The following is a 22,367-nucleotide window of genomic DNA, read 5'->3' as shown; positions in this document are numbered from 1 at the left end:
TGGAGTATGGAGTTGTTATCTACCACATCTCTGTGTTGTATTCTGTTCTATAATGAAGACATAACCTACTTTCCCCACATGAAGTCAGCTATTTCTTCTCTTTCAAAGTGAAGTACAGAAAACTCTTTTGCTCTGAACAGAGTCTCCATGGCAACCATTCCTGCACTATCTTTGAACAACTTTCAGAACTGCGTCCTGTGGTACACTGGAGTCAGTATGCTATTTAAACTGGCACTGTAGTCCCAGTTTTTCACAAACTGTGCTTTCTGATCAGATCCATATTAAGATGAACTATCAGGAAAAAATACAAAAATGTTTACTCACCGTGAGGTTTTTAACAATTCCTTCTGAGTCAACTGTTAAAAGAAAAAGATGAGTTAACATACATTCAGATGTTTTGTCTGTAAAATTGAATTCATAATTCTGTGAAGATTACAGTAACCATAACCTTCCATAGATAGGAATTTCATGTTTCAAAGGGTAGCCACCTGTAAGTGTAGTAGCCTAAGGAAGAACCTAGCAATTTGGGTACATCAAGACAGACTGTAGAAAACTGCCGTGGTGATGGCTCACTACACCTAAAGCTGACACATCATCAGAACCAAATTTTCTTCTTCCACCTAACCTCTGTTTGAAGTATAAGCTTTTTAACATTGAAATGGAGATGGAGTACTTGTCTTGTATTCCAGTTCCAGCAGCAGCCACAGAGAAACATTCAGTCTGTCTTAGCATTTTCACCTTCCACATTTTCAAAGGGTGACTTTAACCTTTTTATAATAGCTTTCTAAAAAACATAAGCTTCTGCTTATTACTCTGCTCCTGTGTGACTTAGATCATCTTCTGCTTAAATCAAGGAAAGTCTCCTGTATGTTGTATAAATATTGTTGGCTACAAATACAATCAGAAAAGATAAACAAAAAGTGCAATGGGATGTCACGTCTTATTTGAGGTCTGCAAGAATTAGGCTTTTTAGAATACATTATGTATTCTATAAAGTCACTAAATAAAGCACCTCCATGATTTTACCTCTCTCCATTCTTTTTCCTGATAAAGAAAGGTTTGGAATGTTTTGGGTTTTTTTCATTCTGGTAGCACAGGATTTGTTTCAAGTCAGAGTCAGCTCATATGGTTTCAATATTGTGTTCCTTTGTGATACTATCCAAAGGGCTTAACCAAGGCTTAGATTCCACTGTGCTAAAATTCATATTCCACAACTTTGTACACACAGTTAGAAATAGTCACTGCTTCAAAAAGATTGACTCTGATCATGTTGTGCAAGAAATCTGACAAACAATGCACTTTGAAAAGACCTGAAGTTCCAGTTCAAAACACTACAACTATTTTGACTTCCTCCATCCACATGCCAAGAAAATGCAAATCAGAGTCTGCAACAAGCTTTTTTAACTTTAAATTTCTTCCAAAGGTGTCATTCTTGCAGAAGAACACAAAAAACTTCCATGGACACTGGTTAAGTGAAACAGAAAGCTGTTCATTCAGCTGATTACTACTGATTATCCATTTCCTTTATTTAACTATGTATTTTTTCCCATTCTATTGATTGTGCAATCCCAGGATCAGTCCACACTTACAGGTAAAATAGTCCTGTGGAACATTTCTTGCTCGAATGCGAGCTGCAGGCCCAGCATATAAGTAGAAGTTAACCTGTTCAAAGTAATTACTCATATATTCTAGCTGTTTGCAGTAGGTCTTCTCCATACCTAAAGGACAACATAGATAGAGTTATTTTTAACATACAATATCTATCATGGAAGATAAAGTAATTACAAAATAGATTAAAACTAGTAAGCACACATATTACACAGAGGAAGAAAAAAATGACTTGGTAAAATTTAGATTGAAAAAAAGAACCAATACATTACCATGATCAGCTAAAACAATAAGGTTTACACATTTATGCAAGTTTCTTTGTTTAAGTCCCTCCATTAGCATCCCCAGTGCTTGATCTGCTCGTTCTAAGGCTTTGATTACCTGTGAGATAAACCAGTTTCATTAGGATTTGTCTTTCTGATTTCAAGTTTTCAAGTTCTCATTTAAATGTATTCATCAGTCTGAAAAAAGTGGGATTTTTCTCTCAGTTTTCAGATTCTTAATATTGTATCTTCCTTTCCTTTTCCTTCATGACTAGAGTATAGATGTGCAGAATTTCACTACTCTACCGCAGCATATGCAACTTTAAGATGTGATTATTGAAAGAAAAAAATAAATATTCAGATCAAATTTGTTCCACACTCTCAAATATATATAAAATACTAGATTGATATCATTAAAGACAATTTTTGTTGTGGTATGAACATAACATTGTATTAATAATAGCATTCCAGAAATATTTACACACACACATTATCTGTAAGACCAGTGTAGCATCCAAGAAAGTAGGATTCCCTTCTCTCATTTATACAGTCCCTTTAAACTTCCTACAGAAAACCACTGAGAATCACTCAGGAAAAGAGTGAAGAAATCCAATACAACCTGCCCTGCAGCCATTCATGGATGATGGCTCTTCCCTAGTTGGCATAGCAGACTTAGTCTTTCTCCAAGTCCTACAGTAAAGACAGTACCTGACCAAGTCTAAGGACTCCAAGTCTCAGCACTTGCACCTTCTTGTTTCCTTGACTCTACCTCACTCTCTGGAACATCTTGTGTGCATGGACAACATACATATCTACAATTACACAGATAGTAATGGGGTTTTAAGCCCTTTATCTACAAAGATAAATGGAGTTCCCTTTCCAGTCAGGAAGTCTAAAGTTATCCTACACAAATCAGTTTTTCTTTACAATAAGAAGGCATTTTGCTAAAGACCATTTTCAAATATATTAAACAACCGTTACAGGAAGGACCTGACAGGATAAATCCTAAGCTTCTTAAAGACTCAACTTTAGGCCTGCATGATAGTAGAAACATAATATTTTTGGATTTCAAATTAACAAACATTGAAGTACAGTGTTAGGAATAAATAAAAGACAGTTCTGAGGAATTGCCAGGCCACATGCTTCCAAATACTACTTGGGAATAAAATTAAAGTTCAGTCAAAACATAACCATTGATATTATTTCTAATAGTATGGTCTGAAATGATTTTGTGCCAGTCCGTTTGGTTAACAGCTCTTTTGATTCAGCGTTGGTATCGTAACAATGGCCTCAACCACAAGCAAGAGTTCTTAATAAAAACTCATTAAACAGTCATGATATTTTTCATCTACTATCCTTTCCAAGTTTGTAAGTTGATTAAGTCCATAGTACAGCATCCTTTTTAGTGTGATTTTGTCTAAGAAAAACACAAAAACTACTCACGCCACCACTAACTGGTCCAAAGGAATGTCCAGAAGAATCTGGTTCTTCAATATACAAAGTATAGAAACTGGGCCTGGAGTTAGCAATAAATAAGAATGGAATATTATGAGAATCTGGAGACAGCATTTCAAAGAACACTTTCACAAAACAAAAATTAAAATAGAATTATAAATAACTTATTTAAACATTAATAGAAGTCCCTACAGCAAATATAATCACTCAGCTTCCTGTGAATCCTGTAATTAATCAACTCAGACTATTTGAAGTTACAATTTCAGAAACAGGATCCAGTGTCTTTAAATGGTATCCAGAAATCACTCTGAAAAACATCAGTATCTCAGACAGCACAGCGAGCTGTTTCTTTTTGAGATGTAAGTGGAACTATTACCTAAAGGATCTCTTCCTTATTAAGCAGTGAGGCTCTAGAGAGCATCTCCTAACTGCAAATATTAGAGATTTGTTAACAAGTTACATAAAAAATGTCGCACATATCACAAAGTTAAACACTACAATCAGTACTGACCTCTATTTTTCATCCTGAATTACTGCCTGTAATTACTTTCAGATATTTAACATTTCCTATGCTGTATCTTTCATATCAAATATTTCATCCATACACTTAAACTAGAAACTGAATATTCCATGTTTCCTCTAGGCCATGCACCAAGAAAAAAGACACAATCATAAAAGAAAACTGAAACAGTACATCCCGTTCAGATATATGTTCACTCTTTCATCTTTTGTATCTACACTCTTATCCTGAAAATTATTAGCTGTACTTACAGAAAAGGCTTAAGTTCAGCAAATTGTTTTTTGAAAGAGCGAGGAACATTCCACATTTCACAAACATCAATAGACATTTCAGTTGCTAAGCATTAAAACCTTTCTAAGCTATAGTCTCACAAACCAGCTAGATATTACTGTTACCTCTCAGTTTTGTCATAATCAAGCCATTTCAATATTTCTGAAATTCTCTCCTCATATGTAACTGAACTGAAAAAAATAATTAAAAGATATGATGTTAACAAGGATTTTCTGATAAGTCTGTTTAATTTCAAGATGCAGAGTGTCTACTCTCTAGTCATACAGTAAAGCCACAGATTTGGATTTCAAAAACTATGTCACTTAACAAGGTACCAGAAATCAGTTTTATCATTCTCATTTTTTATTGAATGTTACTCACTTTTAATGGTGAATTAGACAGATCCTGATTTTGCAAACACAAACGTGTGATGTTGCTGGGAGTACTCATATATTTATAACTAAATGCAAGTGAAAAAGATTTCAAATTCAGGACATAAACCTGAAGTACAAGTCTGAATAGTTTTCATTCTTTTTGGCATATATAAACCTTGGACTTTTATATTTTAAAAGCAAGGAATGCCACCAGAAAAATCTTTGTGAGGTCATGCTTTGTCTCCTAGGAAGGAGTTCACCCACTAGTAGCTTTGCTTTCCCCCAAAGTCGTGCACAAGCTTTATGCCAGTTACCTACAGTACTCAGGTGTTTTCTGAGTATCCTACACATCACTGCAAAACCTTTGTTACCTATAGAAACTTACAGTTATATGTGAGAGAATCATGGGAGATTTACTGAAATCATCATGAATATTAATGCCTCCCATAAGAAGAAAAATTGTAATTGTTATATTTTCATATGTGTAACCTGTGAATAAATTAGCCAAAACATACAGAACTATGATTCAGCAGCAGTGTGCATATTATTGCACCGGCAAGCAAGACGAGAAGGATTTGATCTAGAGCACATCTTCCTTCAGCCTCTTCCCCATCCACTGTCCTCTCTTCAATTATGTTTCTGCCTCCCATAGCCTCTTGCCATGGCTTCCAAGTCTATATTCCTTATGACACAGGTTACCAGGAAATTTATTCTCAGGTAAAAGTATTTTTGAAGAGCTACACAATATATGTAGATTTGATGTGTGGACATATGGTAACCATCGGTATAGCTTAGGAATGGCTATTAATCAGTTATAGGATGTTTTCCTAGTGGGAGATCAGTGGTTTGCAGTTGCCAGAAACTATCAAAATTGTCTAAGAGAGCAGATTGTACAGAATACTTTGACTTTCTCGCTGTGATTTCCCTAAATAGTTTTAGAAATTTCAACTATTATTAATAGTTCCATGGCAAAACCAGGATAAAGTGATGTGGCACATATTTCTCAGACTATTGTTTACAAATCTTATATTTCATTTCCTTCAGCTATCATACGGCAATTTGGATTTCTGGAGTAATTTACGGGAATTTAGTACAAGCTCTATAAAAACTTACCCGTTGTATAGAAGGTACAACGTGGGGTATGTTCCATTAACTTGAACATCAGAGCCTGGCCAAAAGACAGTGCCTGCTTTCAAATTCTGATACATTGCTGTCAGCCAGACCTATGGGTAAAGATACAAACAAATGATTTTATGGCATTTACACCACTGGAGACCACCAAAGTAAAAACAAAAAATTGGATCAGAAATATGGACTGCAAGTGTGCAGTTTTCTTTCTTCACACATCACACAGTTGCCTAATCATCATATCTGATCTTAAGTTTGTTTTCTAAATACACATTCTGAAGAAAAATAGTAGTGCAGAAGCCAGGATTTTGTCATTTCTTGTGTATTCTCAGTATAGGGGAAAAAAAATCATATAGGTATTTCTATAACTGGCAACCAATGGTGATTTTTTTTCCTGTGACAAATGCCAGAGGATCGTGAAGGACAGAAAAATGGTTCAAAGCTGAGTTGGGGGTAGTCAGACTTGACATTAGGAAACATTTATTTAGCAAGAAAATAGTCAAACACTGCAACAGGCTCCCTAGAGAGCTGGTTGATGCCCCAAGTCTGTCAGTGTTTAAGAGGCATTTGAGCAATGCCCTTAATAACATGCTTTAACTTTTGGTCAGCCCTGAAATCATCAAGTGGTTGAACTAGACAGTTGTTGTAAATCCTTTCCAACTAAAATATTCTGTTCTATTCTATAGATATGGATTCTAGTTTTATACTTTATTATAAGAGGGTATATTTTTTGTTCATCTTAATGCGTGTAGCTGTTGTTCTGTTACAAACCTGACAGAATGTATCATGAAACAACAGCACCAAAACCTGGGTACTTAAGTATTCTATAAATACAGTTACACGGATATATATAGAAACACATAAGCACACATGTATATAAATATATAAATGCATATTAAGTAGAAATATTATATACTGCGTGTCTAATTTTTATATTTTGATACAATTATTAGAGCTTGATATTAATAATGTTAATATTAATAGGTACAATCAAGGTGAGGTTTATTAATGAAATGCCATATATTACATATAAATGTTGATTTTGCTGTAAATTCATAGAATCATAGAATGGTAGGAGTTGGAGGGGACCTTTAGAGATCATCTAGTCCAACCCTCCTGCAGAAGCAGGTTCGCCTAGATCAGGTCACATAGGAACATGTCCAGGCAGGTCTTGAAAACCTCCAAGGAAGGAGACTCCACAACCCCTCTGGGCAGCCTGTGCCAGGGCTCCCTCATCCTCACGGTGAAATAGTTTTTTCTTATGTTTAAGTGGAACTTTTTGTGTTCCAGCTTCATCCCATTACTCCTTGTCCTGTTGCTAGCTACTATAGAAAAAAGGGATGTCCCAACCTCCTGACATCCACAATTTAGATATTTGTAAATGTCAATAAGATCTCCCCTCAGTCTCCTGTTCTCTAGATTAAACAGCCCCAGTTCCTGCAGCCTTTCCTCAGATGAAAGATGTTCCATTCCCCTGATCATCTTGGTGGCCCCATACTGGACTCTCTCCAGCACTTCCCTGTCCCTCTTGAGCTGAGGAGCCCAGAACTGGACACAGGACTCCAGATGAGGCCTCACCAGGGCAGAGTAGAGGAGGAGAAGAACCTCCCTTGACCTGCTGGTCACACTCTTCTTGATGCATCCCAGGATGCCATTGGCCTTCTGGGCCATGAGGGCACATTGCTGGCTCATTTTTAGTTTATTATCAATCAGGACTCCCAGGTCACTCTCTGCAGAGCTGTTCTCCAGCAGTTCAACCCCCAGCCTGTACTGGTGCAGGGGATTGTTCCTTCCCAGATGCCGGACTCTGCACTTGTCCTTGTTGAACCTCATGAGGTTCCTCTCTGCCCAACTCTCAAGCCGGTCGAGATCCCGCGGAATGGCAGCACAGCCTTCTGGGGAATCAGCCAGTCCTCCCAGTTTGGTGTCATCAGCCAACTTGCTGAGGGTACACTCCGTCCCCTCATCCAGGTTGTTGATGAAGATGTTGAACAAGACTGGCCCTAGAATTTATTGCTTTCAAACTCCACTGGCCACAGGCATCCAACTCAATTCCATGCCATTGATAACCACCCTCTGGGCTCTGTCATTCAGCCAGCTCTTGATCCACCTCATTGTCCACTCATCCAAGCCACACTGCTTGAGCTTTCTGATGGGAATGTTATGGGGGACAGTGTCAAAATCCTTGCTGAAGCCTAGGTAGACAACTTCTGCTGCTCCCTCCTCATCTAGGCAGTTGGTTATGCCCTCATAGAAGGATATCAGGTTGGTCAAACAGGATTTCATCTTGGTGAAGCCATGTTGACTCTCACTGCTAACCATCTTTTCCTTCATATGTTTAGTGACAACATTCAGGATGAGCTGTTCCATCACTTTTCCAGGGATGGAGGTGAGGCTGATCAGCCTGTAGTTTCCTGGGTCATCTTTCCTGCCCTTTTTGAAGACTGGAGTGACATTGGCCTTTCTCCAGTCCTCAGGCGTCTTGCCTGTCCTCCATGATTGTTCAAAAATGATGGAGACAGGCTTAGCAATCACATCAGCCAGCTCTCTCAGCACTCTAGGAAGCATCCCATCAGGACCTATTGACTTATGAGCCTTAAGCTTGGCCAACAAGTCTTTAACCTTTTCCCCTTCCACCCAGGGCAAGTCCTCTGCTGTCCTGGCCATCCTATTATTCTTGCTGGACTGGGCTTCCTGAGGCCCAGCCTTGGCCATAAAGATTGAAGCAAAGAAAGCATTCAATACTTTTAGTACTTTCAGTACTCTCAGTACAATTAAGCACTTTGTTATTCTCTTCCTTGATTTTATATGCCTGGACTTAGTAAATGTATTTGTGAATGAGTATAATTGGGAAGTAGATTTTCAGATTTCACGTTGTAGCTAGTTGGCATAAGACAAACAAAAAAATACCCCAAAAGAAAATCATATGCAAAATTTACTATGGCTTCCTGTGGCAAGACATGCATTTCAACACTAGCCAAATTACTTCAGTCCTTTTTACCATCTGCCTCATTAAATCTAATTTTTAGTCTCAAAATTAACATTTTAAGGGTTCTTTTACTTTTCTGACAGGCAAACTATTTTGTAAGCAGCCTGTGATAGGAAGGTACAGGATATTTTGCACATACTGCATATGTATCACACAGCTTTGCATTTTATTCTGTTTTAGTTTTGTTTTATAATATGGCCCATAAGCCACTTTGACATAATAGAATACCATGATGACAAACAAACTTACTGGCTGCCCTTTCCACCATGAAGGATCAAACGTTTCTGTTCCCGAAAGTGAGAAATGCTTGTTCAAGTCTACATCATACATGTTGTTATCAATAATACCATGAGATTCTGGATACAATCCCTGCAAAACGAAAATAAACAAATACATCTGCTGAAACTGGAACTCAAACAGAGCCTATATGATATTGCAATGCATTCTGTTGCAGTGTTGCAATTTATTTTTAGGGCTATTTTATCACAGAAACAGAACACACTTTCTTAACTCACATAGATTATCAGATTCCTCTCAATGAATTCAGCATGCCTGTTAAGTTCCATTGAGTTTCTCTATTTTTTCTCCAATCCAGTTAAAATCTGATGTGCTATAGATCAAGTACCATATTTGTCATGTGGCTGTGTATCAGCTGCCAAACCCATCCTAACATACACTCTCATCAAATGGCTGTGTCTTCACTCATAGTCACCCATATCCAAACAGACCAACAGGGATAACTGGTTCAGAGGCCAGAATCAGAAAGCATACATATAGGCACATTGATCATGTCTATCTCAGAATCTCTGTCTCTCTTTTACTCCTGTAACTTCAGTTCATATGTCCCACAAAAGGATTGGCACCACATAATCACTATGTCAACCAGATAATGAAAAGAAAAATAGCAAATTCTCACTTACTGTGACAATAGTATAGTGGTTTGGAAAGGTTTTTGTGGGGTAAACAGCTCTCATGTATTTTGAATGTGTGCCACAAGTTTCTGCAACAGATCAGGAAATTAATACAAACTTATCTTTTTTTTTTTAATTGAAAACTATTGGTCTTAAAAACACACAAAAATAATCACCACAGTCAGTTGCTGTGGCATTAGAGGGGAAAGACAACACCAAATTAAGATGCATATATTCTAGTGTCTCTTTGTGAGCTAGGCCTGCCATTCCATTGCAGTAAAAGGATTCAAAGGATTGAACCAGCAGTGTGCCCTCATGGCCAAGAAGGCCAATGGCATCCTGGGATGCATAAAGAAGAGTGTGGCCAGCAGCTCAATGGAGGTTCTCCTCCTCCTCTACTCTGCTCTGGTGAGGCCTCATCTGGAGTCCTGTGTCCAGTTCCGGGCTCCCCAGCTCAAGAAGAACAAGAGATCTTCTGGAGAGAGTCCAGCACAGGGCCACCAAGATGATCAGGGGACTGGAGCATCTTCTTTATGAGGAAAGGCTGCGGGAACTGGGGCTGTTTAGTCTAGAGAAGAGGAGACTGAGGGGGGATCTCATTAATATTTACAAATATCTAAATAGTGGATGTCAGGAGGTTGAGACATCCTTTTTTTCTATGGTATCTAGCAATAGGACAAGGGGTAATGATATAAGAAAAAACTATATCACTGTAAGGGTGAGGGAGCCTTGGCACAGGCTGCCCAGAGGGGTTGTGGAGTCTCCTTCCTTGGAGGTCTTCAAGACCTGCCTGGACATGTTCCTATGTGACCTGATCCAGGTGAACCTGCTTCTGCAGGGGTTTGGACTAGATAATCTCTAAAGGTCCCTTGCAACTCCTACCATTCTATGATTCTATGAACCTCAACTAAACAATGAAAGCTGGTAATTAGTCAACAAAACTGTTCCAGTGTGTTTCAGGAGGAAAAAAAGACTAAAATAGTGTTTAAAGAAAGGCTGAATATTTGACAAATACATGAGAAAATCGGCACTTTTTTGATCTCTCTTCAATGATAAAGGAGTTACATTCATAGCGTACATATTCTACAACAACTAGCTTGATGTGCTCTGCTGAAAATACTAGGTTAATGGAGTTAAAAGCAAGAAGATATCTTGTGCTACAAAACAGTGTTAATTTTTTTCCTTTTGCAAAGAAAGGAATGTCTCTTTCCTTTCCACTGTAGATTTCTGAAAAGCATAAGCATAAATGTACATATGCAACAGTTAAAATTGACCACAAATATGCGTAATTCTGAATTAGATCTGTTCTTGTTTGAAAAGATTTCTTGGAAACATACACATAGCGTGGATTTCATGTGTTTTATTATTGGCATTTCCTTTTCATTTGTTTCAGAAGAATGGAACTGCACACTGGCTTCTGCATGCATGATATATTCACTGTTTCAAATTCCATACAAAATCAGAATGACGGTGAAGAATAAAATACATGCACAAGAAGTCAGGTTTGCACAGTGTTTCAAGTTCAGGCTTCTGGATACTTATTATCCAGAAACTACATTGTTAATTATTCAGTAAATGCAGTATTAATTTAGCATTCACTTTCAAATAAGCACAACAGAAACAGAATATTATATATTCAGAATTGATACGAACACTGTCAATTTAGACTACTACTATTGAGAAAAAACAAGTAAGTATGCAGATATCTTGTCCAGGTACAAAGTTTCTTGAGAACTGAGCTCTAAAATATTCAGGAAATTTTAACAAAGTGTGCACTAATGGGTCTTCACTTTTTAGAGTCCTTCACAGGACAAGCTAAATATCTTCAACTTTCTCTTTCTCATAATATATAGAAATACCAGGAAACCGTTACTTGAACCTTATTGTAATCATATGAGTATATGAAATTATACCACTATTTAAATTACATTGCATTTAAGTCTAATAACAATATTCACTGACATACTTTAAAATATGTGCTTCTATTTAACAGCTTAAGATGTCTGACTTGAAAAAAAAATCTTTTCAGAAAAATTTTTCAATAACCCAATGCATATTCTCTTTGTATTATACTTTAATTATGATCTCCTGATCAGCTAGAACTTTTCAATGGAGTATAGAGAATGTAGGAGATCCATCTGTGGTACTTTTTTTCAGTCTTAAACTGCATTTGAATATATATTTCAAACCATTTCTTCAATAAAAAGCTGCTGAACACAGTCCTTGTTTTAAAAAGCCATGTCTGTGGTGCACTCAAATACAAGAATTAATCATAGAATCATAGAATAGTAGGTGTGGAACATACAATAAAGAAATTAAACAACTGATGAGGGAGACCTGATTTGTGATTTTCTTATTAATGAGAAACATATATGCATGACAGCAGCAAAAGTGACTGCAGAGGTTGCACGCAGACTTTTAAAGAAAATGGTCAAAAGCACTTTTGGTAACTTACTGAGTTTTTCAATATTGGGCATCAAAGAACTCCAAGTTTGCAAGTACTCTGCTCTAAACCCATCCATTGAAAAAAGGATAAGTGGTGGCAGATCAAACCTACAAGAAAATATGAGTTTGTCACCATTAAGGAGTTTGGGGAGTTGGTGACTTGTTAAGACCTTTAACATCAAAAATACTGCTTTTAAAAGAAGGACCTGGAATTTCCATGTACTTCCCAGGATTAATATCACAGTGTGAGATAAACAAATAGTTCAATGTTGAGAGCAAATATCAACCCTCTTGTAAAGAAAAAACAACAGTAGAGGAATAAAATACAAACAACTCAGTATATATAGAACCTAGAAAAATAAAGTATTTTTGTTAATCTCTTAATAACAAATACAAATAAATACAAATGCTGCAGACTAGCATCTGAATACAAACCCAGAGTATAGATCAGCCAAAGTACCTCTGTACATAGTAATAGTTTGAATTCTGTCTATTGTCACTTAAGAGAAAATAATTGATAAAATGCAATCACTGATAATTGACTCCAAAAGATACTTTTAAAAGTCTTTCAGGACAGCTGTACAAAGACTGTAAAAGCACAGTTACCCAGCAGTTACAGACGATTGGTCTCAGTGCTGAGAAACATAAAACTCTCTACAATGCCAGGTTTGTGCTAACCCCTTATCTTCCCACACTTCCTTTGACATCACCAAGCAGTCCATGCACTTTCTGGATTTTCTCTTTCTAGTTTCCCAGCTCTTATGTTGCTGGAGAAGACAGTTTTGCCTCAAAGGCCCTTGACAAACTTAACTCAAAGCTACAAAAGGAATGCAGTAGCTGATGATGTATGGTAAGCCTTTATGTAGAGTAACAAGAATAAAAGCCTCAGAACTGTCTTCATACAGTACTTGTGATAGGACAGCCACAAACTGAAGCTGCCATCTGCAGTTGAACTGCATTGCACTGATGAACAGTGTTGAAATTCTGTAATAAAAATTTTTACTAGGAGGTGCTAACTCTGTAAATTAACTTCAAAGTTATTAAGCATGCTTTCTCTTAACCAACCTAAAAGGAATCCTAAAGAAAAAGTGCATTAGTAGTTATAAATTACCGGTGCTATAGCACCTTTTTTTGTAATACAAAGTGACAAGATCAGTAGGATCAAGTCATCTAGTTCTGCAAATTCAGCCTTTTTGTTAACCATCATTATACATTCCACGGACTCCTTCAAAACATCCAAAGAAACATAAAAATTGCAAACATACAATTAAGTTTAGAAATGTAGTTTGAAAGAGGCTTCACTACACAAAAAATCTGCAACTATTTGTAATTTACAGGAATGGTTCACTGCATAAGCCTGGAAAATATTGGGAGAGAAAATAATTGATAAAATACAATCATTGATAATTGACTCCAAACCATTTTATGGAATACTACTTTAAGTGATAACGATTTTGTTTTTTAAATTAGAATATATATAATATACATATTCACATCAGGCAGTAACCACTGTTCCAGTTTGTTTCTCATTCACACTGGTCTTTCCAAAACACAGAAGTACACTGGCATCAACAGTTTATATAAAAATAATTTGTATAAAACAGCTTCCTGATTTTAATCTGAAATTAAATGGAGCTTCATATATCAACGCTGTTTACATCACTTAGAGAAGACCTCTTCCCTTAGTTTCCAAGCTTTAACTGTATAACTCAGCAAGTGATTTAATTTTGAAAGTATATTTTTATACCTATGTTGGGAGGTCCATGCAGGAATCCGTGAAGAGGCCACAATACTAAAGGTATTATTTTCATAATGAAACTAAATTGACAGTAAAATAGATAATGGATAACATTGCAAATACCATAAATTAACCAGAAAAGAATCCCATTTTCTTTGAGAGTAACTTTTATACCATGTTTCTGCCTAGCCTCTACCTATGGTTCTGCAATGCTGCACAAACATCTATAGGTGGACATCAGAATTACCGTATTTCAGTATTTGTAGATTACGGCTACTTTCATAGCTAACACACCTGTCTTTCTGCAGATAATTCAAGTTTTAAAAAAAAAATCTTCTTACTTGAAGAACTGCAATCACAGATCCTGATGGTTATCAATGCTTGCAGAAGGTGATTTTTCCAAATTATCACAGATACAATACAATAACACAAAATGGACTATGAACAATTTGTGATACATGAACCTTGAGATAACTCTAACAGTTTTTCCAGGTATTTACAAAATGACTTTCAACCTGGATTTGAACTCCTGTACTCTGCTCTGAACTGTAAATGATAAATGAATGTGCAGCAAAATGACAAAGGTTTCAGAAATTAAAAAAAAAAAAAAAAAACATTGCATCACAATGATTTCTTTGCTAAGAAGAAAAAATTATTTCTCCTACCCAGCTGGACACTGAGGGGTTTCAAGTGACATACATGGTTCTTCTACCCAAGGTATTTCACCTAATAGGACAAAAGAAAATACTGAGTTAGCATTTTTTAAAAAACACACAAACAACAAAGAAGTTTCCTGGTTGATTTTTTTAGAGTTCTTCCTCGTACTTTTTCTGCTTCAGTACAGAATTGTAGACATGTAGTGCTCAAGATATCTTTAGAAATCATTTAGTGATGTGTACAATAGTAAGTTAAAAACAAAGCACAGCTAATACACAGACAAGCAAAGAAACAAAACAGAGGAGAAATCACTATGACAGCTTAGCCTAAGTTTTCTCTTGTTTTAAATGGAAATCATTTAATCTGTATCCTGCCCACACTGCATTAGATTTTTTTTCCTGTAAAGAGCCCAAACTCCCTTAATCTTTCCTTATTGACCATGGCTTCTAAATTCCAAGTAATCCTTGAAGGACAGTATCCAAAATGGAAAAATATGAAGCAAAGAGAAGAAGCAGTAGCTGTTCAAGTTCTTGTCTCACCACAGAAAGTTTAAGCAGTGAAAGGCAGGGATGTACAGTGACCTTAACTATGTCAGCTCAATCAAATTAGCACACAGCCAAACTCCTGACTGTTTTTAGCTTTAATTTGAATATATTCCTCAAGTATCACTCCTGAAATTAAATTTTACCAGTGCTATACTTCATGTGTTTAGCCAGGGTCTGTATGAAACAATCAGTGATGAACAAAGACATTCAGAAATAAGTAAAACACAAGAAAATCATTCGAAAATAACTTACAATAAAAAGGATGGGAAATTTAAAATTATGATCACTACAATATGTACTTTAGATTGCATAAAAATTGAAGTAGAAAATGGCTCCATCTCTTTTAAAAAATAAAAAAAAGAAACAAACAAAAAACTCTCCCATATTTGGTATACTGCTGCAATATTCAAGCTTTCTTACAAGAGACACACATTCACATTGTTCTCCAGAAACCATCTTTTCCCAGTCAAAAATACCAAAAGCTTCACCTGAAAACATCTTTATTGTATCATCATAAATTGTCACTTTAGGAGTCTTATCTTGAGAAACAAATGCACCTTTATATTTGCCATGTGTGCCCATTTCTTTCTTTCACAGGACTATTTTGTGTATGTATACAATTTTACGTATAGATTATTTATGTATAAAATGTTTTGACTTTTGATTTACCTTTGCAAACACTGTTGTAGTTTACACAGCAGTCTTTTGTCTGCAAGCAGTCATCAGAACAAGAACAGTAACTTCCAGGTATCCGTGTCTCACCACAACGGAAATTAGTGCACTTCCAAGATCGGGCTGAAAAATGGAAGAAAAACGTTATGAATAGCCTCAGTCCTTTGCATGGAAATCCTCCTAACAGGTGAAGAAAAAGAAAAAGGAGTTTTTGTTAAGCTATCATTTACATGCCCTGCATGAGTTGCTTTAGAAGTTTTATATGAAAGGAAAACTCAAGATTTCATTTACCACATAAAGCCTACTTCTGCAGCTATTGAATGGTAACACTGAGCCTTAGAATAATTTATTTTACAAAGGTCACCCTCTTCAATGTCTTCCTCCTACAGAAGAGAAAGAAATTCATTTTTTTCCTGCTCTTGCACATGATTTCCAGTAGACAGCAAAAAAATGTCTACTGGGATGAAGAAACAGCTGAGCAGCTGCCAGGCAAGCAGAGAGACTAACCGGAGAGGGATCCAGCTTCGATGTAGAGCCAGACTGGTCCCCTGAAGATGAGTGTACTCCCCCAACCCCAGGCCTCCACAGAGCAAGGCATGAGGTTGGCGAGTGTACCTGGCCAGCAAATGCCCATTCATATTCAAAAGTGCAAGAGATGTTCACACAGTGACATCACTTAGAGGCTCTGGTCAAAAATAACCTACAATTTCCACTCATGTTCACCCACAGGTTTATCTGGGCCAGATAATATGCACTCAAATGCTTTGGTTACCCATGGGAGACAAAAATACAAGGATCTAAGAAAGACACAGGAAGATTGCATGTCCTGCAAGGTCACCAAGTTATTCCCCTTAACCATTTGAGGGCAGAGGGGAATAACCACATTCTCTCCTTGACAGACTGGCATAACTTCCATATATCTGCATAAATATGAGAATTTATCCTTTTCCTACTATTGTCACGTGAAAAAACAAACACTAAACAAAATGGAAACCTGTGAGTGCTGCCTGTAGGGGAACATACTTGGCTCCACGCAGGTGTCATTATAGTCCCAGCAGCAGTCCTGACGCTCCTTGCAGCCACTGTCACACTGACAGCCGAGCACTCCTTTCCTGTGTGGCTCATTGCACTTGAGTTTGCAGCTGACTGTAAGAAGGCAGAGAGTTTGAGTGCTCAGATAACCTTGTCTCAGACATGTCAGTTAAATGGGTCATGGATATGGGCTCAGGGATAAATGTGCTGAATAATTTCCCAAACATGTTTCCCGAGTTGTTTTCCAGTAATAGTCACTAGCATATGAGTCAGCAAAGCAAAATAACAGCTGTAGGAAGCCCTCTGGATGTTGCACTTCCTGGTGGCTACGTGGGCTCACCCAGAGCCAATGCCAGGGCTGCTTCTGTAGCAGGTCTCATCAGGACTGATGGCGCAGGAGGTAATGCCAAGGTGTACCAGCCTCCTAGCATGAGGAGGGGAACACTGGCATCCCTCCTGCTCATTTCCAGGTCCAGATACAAAAGGAACTGCAACTCCAACTCTGGATGTTCTCTAATATACCTGGAGTCTGTTCTGTCAAGAATGAGCTACAATTTTCCACAAATGTACATAAACATATGAAAACAGTTTTTCTGTGCTTTTTTTGGCTGAACTTTATAGAATTTTATTGATTTTTTCCCTCTATTCATTAGCAACTCAAACTCGTCTACCTGATTTAAAATTATACAGAATGGTAAGTCTAAGTAAAAAATAAATGAACAAACAAATAAATAAATAAACCTTTCCCTGTGTCTGTAATGAAACTGCTCATAACTCTCATAATCTGCAACTCATCCTTCTAAGCTCTTTACAATCTTTATATAACTCTGCAAGGTCAGGAATTTAGTATTTCATTAACTTTTATTTGGAATAGTCAGTACAATTACAGGAGCTGTAACGAAGTTTACCTTGAGAATACAGCCAAAATCAATTGTACTATCATCAAATGCTATTTTTTAAAACATACAGAATGCCAGATCCTTTCCAGGCCACTTTTCCCAAAAGCACAGTGCTCAGCACCTGTCTTGACCGTGACTTCTTTTGTTTCTGAACAGTATCACTCTTTCCCATTGCCTTCATAGCAAATGCAACTGCACAAAGCTGTGTGCCCCTCAGGGCTGAGGCTTCACCTCCCTCTGTGCAGTGTAATATCATGTGTTGCTAACTCAGCTTCCCAAGTAGGTCTGGTTATGATAGTAGCAAACAAATTTAGTCAGTCTCTATCTAGAGTTGCTCTGTACCATGCTAACATCCTGATTTGGTGCCATCTTTCACTTACAACTGTTCCTCTGGTAAATGCAAGTGAAGCCTCAAGCAGTGAGTACATACTTTATACAGAAAGTTGTAATACAACACACCTGTCATCAAAAAGTAATTACAGTCCTACCTCATCATATTTGCTAGGCCCATAGTACTGAAAGATCTCAGAAGGTGCTAAGACTTGATGAAAAAGTAAGTAAACAAGTTCAATATGTGCTGATTAGGAATGAGAAAGAGGTTGCGCTTCCTTGAACTCCTCCAGTATGAGACTACCATTGTTTTGATTCTACTTTGATTTTATTTAATTCACCATGTGGTGTGTTCTCATCCAGCTTGAACCTCTGATGTCAAAATGCTCCTTTGTTTTTCTAACTGAAAAATAACATTCCACCAAATCAAACGATGATTCTCTTTTTACCATAGCTTTACAGAAATCGAGTTTTCAGATAAAATTAAAAAATAGTTTTAATATTAGTCATCTGAACTATGCCAAATGTACCCAAAGCCTGAGTACCAAATATGGTCCAGTACCAAAGATGGTCCAGTGATACCTCTTCTACAAAATGTATCACTTAAATAATCACAAGATATTTTACATAATAACTTCTATCTCAAATTTCCTTAAAGTAGTAACATAATCAAATTTCCAAACTTGTGGTGAACTAGGTTTAACATTTCAGGAAAGTGTGGTTTAAAAAAGGTTTTCCAAATGTAGATTGTGTGCGTAGTTTTTATACAATCCAGCTTGAAAGAGGCAAGAACTTTCTCTTCACAGGAGGTAAGTTTTCACAGAGCATTTGCATTGCACTATAAAAGAGTTTCTGCTAAAGGCAGAAACCAGATCTAGCTTCAACAGTAATTATGCTGAAAGTATTGTATATATACCTTGCTCCTGGTCTTGACGCTTCAGTCCTAATCCTAAACCTAGTCCCAGGGACACAACCACCAAAGCACACAGCAGAACCTGTCACAAAGACACAGGGAAAAAACAAGTTCACAATCATGATAAACTTTTATATTTATCAGACATTAACTGTGTGATTATGCCTATGAACTTGTGATTTCTTATCAACTAAGTGCTTCTCTGAACTTGTTTATCAAACAATTGGAGAGATTCTGAGCCTGAAGATAGGTGAGGCACAAGGATGATGATCTTGTGAATTGCTTACAAGCCAACGCCTTGATACCACACTTTTAACCTATGGCCAGTCCCACTGTAATTGGGGAAGTCTTTGCTGGGGACAAGATAGTGGCAAGTAACTAATATATTTACCTGTTTTGCAAAGTCTTTATCTGAGTAAAGAGAGGACAATTCATTTATCACAAGGATTTCTTAAGAAACTCAGATGGACTGAAGCTGCAAGCATCACATTTTCATCCACATGCCAGTCGTTTACACTATAGTAACACTGTTAGTGAGATTAAAGCAAAAGAGACAAACAACCCAAGGAAATCCCATCACAGAAACCAGCATAGGTTTGGAAGATGGGAGAAGAGCTGAGGAGACCTCTATCAGGTTAACAGACACTTGAGATGAATGGCAATGTACACTGGCTTGAAAGGTGCAGTAAAAAGTGAAAAGTCTCTCAGAGTATTTCATAGTGTATTCACTTTCTGCTTCACTAAGGCAATGATGGGAAAGAAAACCATTATAAACCAGATCAGGTTTTGCCTCAGATCCTTCTTTTCTCTCCTGCCACTTCCAGGAACCAGCAGGCACTAGCAAACACTAAGATTCACAATAAAGTAGAACTAGAAAAGCTTACTGTCATGCTGGCTATTACTGTAATGGAGTATCTTAACTGAGACTACAGCAATTATAAGGAGCTGAGAAAAACTGTATGTGGGGGTAGGATATAACCAAATGCACGTACACCATCCTGTTACTTTTTGCCAACCCCTCCCTGTTCACAAAAAATCCCATGCTCTTTGTTAGTGCCTGTCCTGACTTGCAGGTGCTGGGTAGATGCATGGCAGCAGGGAGGACAGTGCAGTTCTCAGGTGTGGGTGTACAATTTGGTCGTGAAGCAGCTCCAGGCCAGGACAGTCTAAGAGCATATCATTCCTTACCATAGATCAGGAAAATCCAGGCCTGCAAGCCAGAAAGTCAAGAGTGTGGCACACTCCCAATTAGCCTTCTCGCAGGCACAACCAGGAGACCAAACCGTGAGTCTGGCACAGCACACACCTCTTCCTCTGGACAGATGCAGTTGAAGGGGCTCCTTCCAGACCCCACATTTATTCCTTCCACTGCTATGCTCCCTGCGACCAAGCTCAATAATTTCCTATTTCTCCTTGGTGCTCATCCTCTCCAGTCTCATGACACTGATTTTTTCCCAAGCAACACCAATCTACCATAGCATGCACTCTTCACTTTAAAGCTCATTGCAAGGATCTACTCTCCTTTTTCTCTAAAACTCATTTTTGTAATTTAAATAAATAGTTAATTCAATTAAATTGAAAACACAGCTTTTACAGAAGCAAACATTCTCACTGCTGCAAACAATGAGAGAGGTGAAGTAAAACCCCAAAGCTCGTAGAAGGTATACAGATGAGATGCTGCACTGATTATAGTATTTACACATTGATTTTGGCACATTCATCCTTAAGATGAAATAACATTGGTAGCACCTACACAAATCCTCAGACTTTCCACAACCAACTTCTATGTCTAAATTCAGGACAATGGCTATTTATTCATAACAAAGTTGTTCCTAATGCATGTGCTCTGTTGTCTGCGAGGCTGAAACAGTGTGACTGCTATCTGTGACTATGCAATTCTCAGTCTAAGCTTTCAGCAAAAAGTTTTCAAGGAACAACTTCATGCATATAGTTTATAAAAAAAATAAATAAATGGTTTAGAATATTAACAGTTTACACCTCCAATATTTAGATTTTGTTTATACATATAGGCAGGCACTTGAAAACTAGTGCATTTGAAAGAATGAATATGTTTTAGGATACTTAAATTTCTCACTCCACTCTTCAAAGTATCTCTTAGAAGTATAATTTACTTAGTCATTTTTCCCACTCTATTTCTCACGATTCATTTATTTTTATTGAAGACTTATAGGGAGAAAAAAAATCTGTTATTTTATCATCTTTTTTTTTCTCTCAGTTTCCAATATTTGCCTCATATTTTAATCAATCCTTACACAATGTAACATGAAATAGGAAGATGTATTATGTGAAATTGTTCTGATGCTCTAGAGCTGAAGTGTATAATAACTTGACTATTTTTCATGAAGCTGTTTTCAAAATTAAGTTCAGAGTCTTTCTGAAATCAGTACTTGTCATTTTACCTAAATTCCAGTTTACCCTGGAATTTCAGCAACGTTACAGTTGCACAGCAAGAGCTTGTGCGAACACATACACACACATGTATATATATTTAATGTTTGTTTCGTTTGTCACAAACAGAAGCTTAAAACCGTGCATTGGCTGCATCAAAAGTTTTTAAAAACATAACAAAACCCCTACACATTATTATTATTTACAAGGCAGCTGCAAGATTCCCAAAGCCCTGGGTAAGACGGAAAGAGCTGACACAATATTTGAGATGTGGGACCAACAAATACTGTACAAAACGGTTCATTAGTCTTTTCCCATGCCTTGCTTCCTGAGTGTTTTTCAGCAATGCTTTGCCTACACATGCTGTTTTCTTAATGACAAATCCAAAGATAAAAAAGTAAGCAAAAAAGATCTGTGGATGCTTTGTCCATTAACACATTTGTCTTAAGAAAATGTATAAAATAAAGTACTGATCTTTGCTGTTCAAAAGAACTGTCAGATTATTATTATAAAATAAAAAGTGCAGCTAATTGCCAGAAAAAAAAAATCGCTTGATAAGTACCAGAAGAACCTTAGAAATCTGCCAGTGAAGTTAGTGCATTCATGCAGTAAAACTTAAAAGCACCAATTACCAAGCTACTCTGATTGATTATATTAACACAATGAAACTTCTAAAAATTCTGCAGATTTGAGAAGTGGTAAACTAGTAGCCCTGAAGAACAGCATCTACTTACAGCACAGATGACTTTGTATTTCAGGAGGGTTTTTTTCTTCACATATTCTGTTGATTTTAAAGATACCTCATCCAAACGTCTGCTTTCGTCCCTATCATCCTGAAGCTCCATTTTGAAGAGATCTGCCTCTTAGCTCCGTGTATGCCTCGTTCTTCAGCCTCCCCAGCAGGGTCAGTTGTGGCTAAAGTACTTCAAGAGTGTATGTACTTTGTTCACAGGCTTCTTATGAGTTCCTAGCTTTTGCATCAGTGCTAGGTTTGCAGGGAGCCAAAGTAAGCAGGAAAAAAAAACTCAGAAAGGTCAAAGGGTGAAGAATGTTATCTATGTACAGAGAACCTGTCTGTCACTTTTCAAGATAAGGGCAGACAGCATTAGGTAAACTCTTAAGTGGAGATTAGAAGAAATACTTTACTAAGCAGTAAAATGCAAAAATTCAAGTACTCAACTATCTGGTTAAATGCTTGTCATTCAGAGT

At 37.1% G+C, this 22,367-nt stretch overlaps 1 protein-coding gene across 1 annotated transcript in view; it reads right to left on the bottom strand.

Annotated features, from left to right (window-relative positions):
* Window positions 1-22,015, bottom strand: part of ENPP3 (ectonucleotide pyrophosphatase/phosphodiesterase 3) — a 42,665-nt gene extending 20,650 nt beyond the window's left edge. Inside the window, exons 1-14 of the mRNA XM_061989564.1 lie at window positions 21,893-22,015; window positions 18,753-18,831; window positions 16,599-16,721; window positions 15,573-15,698; window positions 14,367-14,427; window positions 11,974-12,071; window positions 9,528-9,607; window positions 8,857-8,976; window positions 5,604-5,713; window positions 4,242-4,307; window positions 3,315-3,387; window positions 1,881-1,989; window positions 1,590-1,718; window positions 325-356 (exon numbers count right to left, since the gene is read on the bottom strand). Coding sequence (XP_061845548.1) covers window positions 325-356; window positions 1,590-1,718; window positions 1,881-1,989; window positions 3,315-3,387; window positions 4,242-4,307; window positions 5,604-5,713; window positions 8,857-8,976; window positions 9,528-9,607; window positions 11,974-12,071; window positions 14,367-14,427; window positions 15,573-15,698; window positions 16,599-16,721; window positions 18,753-18,831; window positions 21,893-22,003 — 1,317 coding nt within the window. The 5' untranslated portion in view covers window positions 22,004-22,015. The remainder of the gene's footprint in view (window positions 1-324; window positions 357-1,589; window positions 1,719-1,880; window positions 1,990-3,314; window positions 3,388-4,241; window positions 4,308-5,603; window positions 5,714-8,856; window positions 8,977-9,527; window positions 9,608-11,973; window positions 12,072-14,366; window positions 14,428-15,572; window positions 15,699-16,598; window positions 16,722-18,752; window positions 18,832-21,892) is intronic.
* Between the last annotated feature and the right edge of the window lie 352 nt (window positions 22,016-22,367).

Source organism: Colius striatus, chromosome 2 (assembly GCF_028858725.1).
Source record: "Colius striatus isolate bColStr4 chromosome 2, bColStr4.1.hap1, whole genome shotgun sequence".
Lineage (NCBI taxonomy): Eukaryota > Metazoa > Chordata > Aves > Coliiformes > Coliidae > Colius > Colius striatus.
Note: the sequence above shows the minus strand (reverse complement) of the source record. Positions and strands in the feature narration are given on the sequence as shown.